Source organism: Passer domesticus, chromosome 13 (assembly GCF_036417665.1).
Source record: "Passer domesticus isolate bPasDom1 chromosome 13, bPasDom1.hap1, whole genome shotgun sequence".
Lineage (NCBI taxonomy): Eukaryota > Metazoa > Chordata > Aves > Passeriformes > Passeridae > Passer > Passer domesticus.
This window is the reverse complement of record NC_087486.1, coordinates 9,741,790-9,750,305: the sequence shown is the minus strand read 5'-3', so window position 1 is coordinate 9,750,305 and position 8,516 is coordinate 9,741,790. Positions and strand designations below refer to the sequence as shown.

Sequence of the window (8,516 nt, the reverse complement as noted above, 5' to 3'; positions counted from 1 at the left end):
AGAATTTCAAGGATTTCAAATTCATATAAATTTTCTTTGAATTTAAAATTATACTTATAAGCTGCCCTTATTATCATTAGTGAAGAACATAATTTAAAAAAATATTTATATTTTTAAAAAGTTTTTCTTCCTTCTGTGACAGAGGATGTGCACCACAGTACAGCAAGCAGAGAACAGCTGCTCATCTTAAGTGCTTGTGGCACTTGAGTGAGTCAAATTTTTACTCTGCAAAAGACACAAGTGCAAACCATCATTCCATGACCTCAAACATCACCTACCCAACTCAAAAGGTTTCAGTCCTGGTATGACTTCACAAGCAAAAGGCTCATAATGTGATTTTCTCCTCTAAGGTGACCTCACAAAGAGCATTTTCAGAGAACAGCTACAATTCAGCCAAGGATTGATTTAACACTTGCAGTCCAGCCCAGGACTGCAAGTCCTGGGGTCATTAGGCCTAATTACATCTCACATCTGTGGGACAGGTATTGTCATAGCAGAGCTAAACCTTCAAGCATTTTAAAATGTGCTGACTGCAAAACAACCTGGTTTGCTAACTGAGCTGATCCAGGCCTTTGCCTTCTGTGATTTTTTAGGGAAAGCTGCCAATCACACCATTAGCTGTGGGCATTCCTCCTCCAGAAGTTATTGGGTTTGTTGTAAGGAACAGTTTAAAAGCTGTAAAGATTAATAAATATCTCTTCTTAGAGACTTCTTCTTATCCAGAAGGACAATTTGAAGGAAGCAGGGCAAGGAAATGCAAGATTATTCCTCAAACATATAAGTCCTAAAGAAGACACTGAGAGTTGTGCAGAAAGCTGAAAGAAGAAATTTACATTGGTTTTATTCCACCAGCTGAACTGTGCTCCAAGAGCTTTGGAAGACAGCCAACATGGAAGAAGTTCATATCTGTGAACTCCAGAAAGTAACAAAACATGCCTTATTTCTACTAACTTAGACTGATGTTAATTTTCTGTATTTTTTAACAGTATTGTAGCTATTATAGTGAGGGAAGTGGCTGAAAGTGTAACATTTGTCTCGATGGTCTAATTCACTGGGTGGGTTGAAGAGCAAATGAAATTTCTCACGTGGGTATCACTGTATCTCTGCACAGTCAGGCTGCTCAGTGTGGGTCTTGTGTAAGGCCTGTGGGACCAAGCTGAAAGGAACAAAAACTTCTGCCAAGGGTGAACATACTATTTCCTACTGTCAAAATCACTACACTATAATCAGTAACTTTTAAGGACAAAGTTACTGAATTTCTTGGGTGCAAAAACATTAGCCACCACCTCAAATTCCAATATTTAAACACCCTAAAGGAGCTTTGAGAAGTAACCTTTCCTTTAGATCTTGACCACAACAGTGTTACACTTCAAAGTAGGTATGGTCAGGTAAGAATTTCAAATACCTTCCACAAGAATTATAGACTAAATAACTTAAGCTAAACAAATCTTGTAAAAGAATGTATTAATTCCCACAGCTTAAAATATTTAATTTAAGCCTTGCTATCTACCCTACACAGCATTTAACAGATGCACATAACAAACCTTCATACATCCAGTATGGGCAACAGAGAAATGGAAATTGGAAAATTGGAAACCATTTTGAAATGGTTTCCAATTCCAAGCATAAGCAAGTTTTTTATCATAAGTTACTGTATAAAAGCAGTGAAATAGTTAAGGTAAGAAACACAGGCTTATTATTGTCATTTATTTTAAAAACCTTATTCAAAATATTAAGTGATACAAGTCCAAATACAATAAAAATTACCGCAAGAAAAGAGTTTGGAGATATTTTGTTTGTGCTTTACTTCCTGTGGTTATGAAAAGAATGCATTTAACAGTAGGATATAGAACTTTTAGCATTTCATTCCTAAAACAATATCATGCCTTCAGACTCCTCATGCCAACAGGCGTGAAATTGATTTGTTTCCAAATGTTACATAACTACTTGAATACCAAGTCATTAATTATGGGGTTCTGATTCACCATTATTTACAAACATATCAGTCTGAAAGCAAAATCACAAATAAAATGTACAGAAAACTAAAATTTTATATTTTACAACTCATGAAAACATAAATAATGGAAGTACAAAAGACAAAATTAAAAAAAAAACAACTCCCCAAAAAACTACTGTAGCAGTAACTTGATTTACACTAATGCATAAATGTTTGTCAAAAATGAGAGTGCACTGTCCACTGACAGCCTTACTTTCACCTGTCTGTTACCCAGGTCAGAAAAAGTACCAAATAAATTATTCTGACAGTTTCTCCCATTTATAATATAACAAATCACATAGCCATTTCCCAACTGTCTTCAAATTCAACAGAAAGCTTTGATGTATTGAAAGCCTGTCAGCTATCTACATTTTAGTAAAATTATTCAACAAGGCTTGTTTTCCACTCATTAGTTACAAAGACAATGAAGTCATAAATAGCATCAGAGAAAAAAAAGGGACAGTCCAGAAGCTGCATACCTTCACAAACACCTTACACATGGAAGGAAATATATGGTACAGAACTTCTGAAATAAAACGGGTTATACATAATCGTTTTTAAATTATTTACGGCATGAACACATACATAAATTATTAAATTGCCATTCTAGCTATTTTGCCAAAATAGGATCAAATTATGCAACAAGAAAACAGAATCAGAAAAAATGAGATGAAAGACTTGCAGCATCAAAATTTAAGCACAGAAGAAAGTAATTATATTTTAAGTTTGCAATATAGTGGAATTTATGAGCCATGTAAGTGATTAGCAAAGAGATCATTAATTTGATTTAGTGATGCCAAAGTCATTAATTTATTAGACCTAAAATATTTTATGCCTATTTTTTTGTAGTATGACTATTAAGACTGCTCCAGACAGAAGGGAATGATGCTTAATGAATGGAAAGAGCACTAATTTATTAAATTCTCTATCTTTACAGTTGATATAAAACCCGACCAAAGTAGCAAACAGATGGGTCATGCCCTTGATCTTCCATGACACTGAATCTCCAAAACATCCAGGTCAAACAGAGTACATCTCATTTCTGCACAAGCAGCTTATTTAGAATACCTGAATATCATTACATGACTGGGCAGGCAAAGAGTGCTAAGTTCAGCAAACTGAAGTCACAGTGCTTTCAGAACACATAGTCATTGGTTATTTTCAGGGAAGGCATCGCTTCGTTAACGTTCTGATCTAAACGATGATATTCCACTGTCCTGGAGCACAGGCCATCCCTCCATCTTCGGCTCTGCACCAGTAAGAAGATCTGAAAGAATAACAGGACAACTTATAGATGCTGTGCAGAAACATGCTGGGTTTGAGAGACAGCTTCACAGTGCTACTGACACCATGGCTTCACCCCCCAGGCTGGCAAGGGCATTGCTGCAGCAAAGCCAATACATTTCTAAATTATTTGAACTGCTCTCAGATAAATTTTCAAAATGCAACAGTCCTCAACATCTTCCCCTAAAAGGAGTTGGCAATGCACATTATAGACAGGCCACTGCACAGTAAAGAAGGTTTTGGGTTTTCAGCTGCTTTCTTTTGGGTCCTGCAAATCCTCACCCAGAACAGTATTCTCCCCCAAGATAAACACTAAACTTTCCTCATATCTAAAAGGTAATCTATTGTTTAATGCAAATTTGTGCATGCACTTCTGTTGTGTCTGGCTGGGCTGAAACTAACTTTTAATGCTAGCAATATATTTTGGAATAACAACAATCAGACTATTTTTGAGACACGGAGAATTAGTTTGTACTGAAGAAACATTTACCTGAAAATAGCAACTTAGTAGCTTCTCTATGTAAAACTGGAAGCAGCATTAAACACTTTCTAAAAGTTTGTAGCTACACCCTCAGAATGTCCATGATCTAAAGACCATATTAAAGTGACTATTAGAAAGATTATCACAATCATAACAAGAACATTCCCACACCGTTTGCAGTTAAACCTCCCTTAATTTCTTGTTTTCCTGTGCAGAAAAAAATTAGTTAATCATTCACCTCCACTTGACTTGGCTCAGGTCCCCTTTACAGAATTCATGTTGTGCACTGCCAGTGTTCATTACTGCACTGATTGATTACTGATGTTACCAATTAACTCATTTTCTTACTGTAAATATTTGATTCAAGTTCCTTTTCATTGTGCAGATAAAAATGACACTAATGATCTGCATATTAGTATTATCACAAGACTAAGTAGTCAAAGATTTCATTCTTCAAAAAGCTAAGTTCCTCTTGTTAAAAACATGTACAAGGGAATGCAACTTTATTTTAAACACTCCAGCTGTTTCTCCCAACCTTTCAGAGGACACCTACCTTCCTCTTATTGTGATAGGTGACATAAACAACAGCTACTAAGAAGGCAACTACAACCAGATGAAAAAAGAAATGGCTGTCTTCCTCTTCATCCAACCCTGAGACAGAAACAGCTTTTATCTTCTCATCAAGGGTCTTGATCTCCTCATTGTAATTACTGATGGTGTCAGAGTTGTCGTCTTCTGACATCTCTAGAAGGTCTGGACTGTATCTGGAGTTTGGTGTCATTTCGTACGCATAGTCATCTCCATCTGACTCCATAGTTTCTTTGATGATGGGTGGGGAACTATTTAGTGTGTCTTTCAGATCTGTTAGAAGATCTTCTTCCTCAATTTTAGTATCTTCAGAAGCATCAACATCCACCTGTGATACTGGACTAGCAGGGACATCAGGTGACAAAGAGTCACCGTTTGCTGTAGGTGGCTTTCCGGCAGTCACCGAATTGATTTTGGCCTCCTTTCCTGCTGAGGTTGAACTCTGCAAGCTGTCTGTCAAATTTTGGGATCTACTCAGTGTTTCATTCTCACTTGTAGAAGAAATATTTTTTGTAAGCACATCCTCTTTCACAGAACCTGAGAAAAGGATGAGAAACAATCAGCACTATGCACAAGGCACTGACTTCTCTGACAGAAAACTATTGCCACAAATTTCCTTCACAGAGAAGAAATCATATGAAGAACACAGCATACGTCACACTGCAAACTTTTTTACATTCATATGCAGAAATACATACTCCTGCACTTTGGCAACTTCCAAAGAAAAGTCTTGAGTGGGACAGGAACTAAAGTTTGGAAGCACATGCCTTCCAGATCAGTGTGGCAAAGTGTCCCCGAAAAACTCAGCATGCCTGTTTTCCAGACTTAACTTCAAAGAGCTGTCATTCTTCCCTCTGTGGACTCATGACATCTCGTCCAATCATACATGACTAGCATTTTCTCCATCATCAAATTCTTCCTCCCACAGAATGAGCTGAGGCCTACAAAGGAGGATGTTCTCAGGAAAGCTTTCCCTGCAGTTAAGATTTTCATCTTTCACCACTGCATGTTTTACCAACAAAAAAATGAGAAGACACTGCAAAGTCCTCTTCAGTCAGGACACAGGACAGCAGCACCTCTTCCCAGGCACTACTTTTTATTGAATTTGTAGCCACTGTAAGAGATTTCCAATCTTATATTACCTCAAATGAAACTACTGAACCACGAGTTAGAAACAAATGCTGCTCATGCTCCGGGAGGAAAGCATTTGTTGGCAGCAGTTATTGAAATGAAGTAAGTCAGAAATAGCACAGTAACAATGCACCCTCAGGCAAATTCAGCATCTCTCCAACGCTGCAAGGCTTTGCAGAAATACATAAAAAACAAGGTGAGCATTAAATCCACATACAGAGCCCACTGTCCCTTTTCTTTATCCAAAGAACAGTAAAAAAAAATATGCAGAGAGTTTAATAACCAATTTTTAAGCCTAAATATGAGCAAACTATTCATGTTTGCAGCACATCACTATCAGATTCAAATCCAGAGGCACCTTAAACAATGTAAAACAAATTTTAGACTTTCAGCCTGCATTTTCATTTAAAATGGGAAACCATACTTGCCTTGCATTTTGGCATGCCAAACTAATTTTTCATTTCACAAAAGCAACAGTACTTTCATTAAACATTTTCAAGGCTCACAGGAAAGTTCCAGGCTCTAGAAATGAAGCATTCAAGCAACTTCTCGTGTCAGGTTACTTGTAAGTGAAATATTACAGAGGGGACATTGAATGATGTTATTCATGGAACTTGTGTATCTGCTGAGGTTCAGTTACAACAGAGCTCTTGTTTACATGGCACACTTCTGCAGATTTTATGAATTACTCTTTAACCAAAAGGAAAACACAGAAGACTCAACTCCTCTCACGTGCAGCAGACACCATGGTGCCTCTCTGCTGAAATTCAACCATTTCACACCTAACACACTTTGTGTTGCTGAAAAAACACTCATCTGAATTACCACACCAACATTAACTTGTGCAGTTCTTACCCAGGGCAAGTTTAGGGAATTCAGCTCTCTCCTCAGGTTTAAGCCAGCTAGTTGCATGTGCAGAGATCAATATGAGGAAAGGCAAGATAATTCCACATTCATAGCTAGCTGGCTATTGTGAGTGAGGTCAGCCTTGCTGCTACCCTCCCCAAACACACAAGAACTATTAGAGAGTAAGAGCTAAACTGTTTGAAATACAAACAAGAGTATTTTCTCTATAAAACTATACTGCATCTGGCCTTACACTTCAAGTTAATCTTGAACTGATTTTAACACTGGAGTTTTAGAAGGATATATGCTTAAATGTAAATGGACTCCCAGTGGCTATTGCTGCACCTTCAGACTGAGAAAGAGCAATTTCCTATTATTCCTAAAATGTGCCTGGGTTTTTGTTTTAATAGCAGCTGGAAGTTTAGCAGCTAAACCACAACTGATTTATGATATTTACCCCAAACTATTTGGCATTATAAACAGTGGCTGCACTGATTACACAACACTGTCAGATGATTTTAGATCCAGAGATGCCTCAGCTTCAGGAACAGATACTAATGTTCAATCATGGTGACAGAGTTAGCAATACAAACACTGCACATAAAAAACACATCATGGTTAAAACTCACTTCCAGGCAAACTGCTTTAGAAAGCAAGTTGCTTCATGACTCCTGAAGTTAAAAACTCTCAATTTCCTACAGATTTCTGTCCCAAATTCTTACTGCCTACCCATTAAAGCAGGTGAGGGGTAACACAGATACAGCTGGTGTGGAGATACTGACTGACAAGCACGGAAGGAACTGATGGATCAAACAGTTCCCTTTTTTTTTCCTTCACTAATTCCTTTCTCTTCACTGCCCAGCCAATACTCCATCCAAAACAAAGAGAAACTCACTGTCCCTGAACCACACATTTCTTACCAGCCTTTCATTACAGCCGTCTGTAGTTTTAGGGGGGATTACGAAAACACTTAACTAGGAGTCAACTTGCAGAATAACATAAACTTAATTTCTAGGAGAGGGGAGACTAAAACCAGGCACGCAGCCAGACTATTTAGAAAAAGCATCCCAAGCCTGACGAATGAACTAACCAGCCAAACCGCTCTTCACAGCAACAAAAGCTCTGCACACCTGGCAGGCGGCTCCTGCCCTGCGCCCACCCAGCGCACAGAGCAGAGGCCGAGGCCAGGCCGGGGCCACACCGGTCACCTCAAGGCCGGGGCCAGGCCGGGGCCACACCGGTCACCTCAAGGCCGGGGCCAGGCCGGGGCCACACCGGTCACCTCAAGGCCGAGGCCAGGCCGGGGCCACACCGGTCACCTCAAGGCCGGGGCCAGGCCGGGGCCACACCGGTCACCTCAAGGCGCGGCCCGCACAGCGCTCCAGGCCCAACGGAAGAGACGGGCGAGAGAGACCGGCAGGGCGACCGCGCTACGCCCACAGCCCGCAGCCAGCCCCCCGCCCGGCCCCGCGGCGCTCACCGAGGGATTCCTCCCCGCGGGCCGCCAGGGCCCAGCCGCAGAGCAGCAGCCAGCACAGGGCGCGGCCTGCCGGGCCCCGCCGCTCGCCGCCGGCCGCCGCCATCTTGGCCCCTCCGCGGACGTGGCGATGGCGCCGCCCCTCGTGAGGCAGGCGCGCACGCGCACGGGGCGCGCGCGGAGCTGAGGGCGGCGCGGCGGCGTCACAGGCGCGGGGAGCTGTGGAACGGAGGGGATGGAACCGCGCGGGCACGGGCTGCTGGAGTACAGCCGTGAGCACAGCGTGACCTGCTGGGCATGGAACCAGCGGGGCTGGGACACCTTTCGCACCGTCCAGACCAACCCTCCACCAGCACTGTAACCCCTAAATCCCATCGCCCATCCCGGCGCCTCAGGAACCCCTCCGGGGCTGGGACTGCACCGCTCCCCGGGCAGCACGGGGTCCAGAGCCCGGCCGCCCCCGAGGGAGAAGAGGTTTTTCCTTTATCTGATAGATCTGAACATCCGATCTGAACGCTCCAATCTCAGCTTTAAACCGGTTCTGGTTCGCTCACTGCTCCTGGGAGCTGAAGGGCTCCGCTCCTCCCAGCAGCGCTGGGTTAAATGTCTGATAGACGATGCTGAGGGGGAAGCCGGCCTTGCCCAGGCCGCGGGCTGTCGCTGCGGTGGCGGTGCGGTGTCACTGTCGCAATGGCGTTGCCTCATCGAGCACG

The 8,516-nt window shown here is 42.0% G+C and overlaps 1 protein-coding gene and 1 long non-coding RNA gene across 2 annotated transcripts; one reads left to right on the top strand and one right to left on the bottom strand.

The window, feature by feature from the left end:
- The first annotated feature begins 370 nt into the window (after positions 1 to 370).
- LOC135280430 (uncharacterized) lies at positions 371 to 956 on the top strand. Its single transcript, XR_010347381.1, has 2 exons — positions 371 to 482; positions 594 to 956. It is a non-coding gene; the product is annotated as an uncharacterized LOC135280430 (long non-coding RNA).
- Positions 957 to 1,693: 737 nt separating this feature from the next.
- Positions 1,694 to 7,962, bottom strand: C13H5orf15 (chromosome 13 C5orf15 homolog). The gene is made up of 3 exons (XM_064388311.1): positions 7,807 to 7,962; positions 4,315 to 4,886; positions 1,694 to 3,263 (listed from the first exon to the last, which is right to left on the bottom strand). The coding sequence occupies exons 1-3, from the start codon at positions 7,907 to 7,909 to the stop codon at positions 3,132 to 3,134; spliced, it is 807 nt and encodes a 268-aa protein (XP_064244381.1). The 5' UTR covers positions 7,910 to 7,962; the 3' UTR covers positions 1,694 to 3,131.
- Between the last annotated feature and the right edge of the window lie 554 nt (positions 7,963 to 8,516).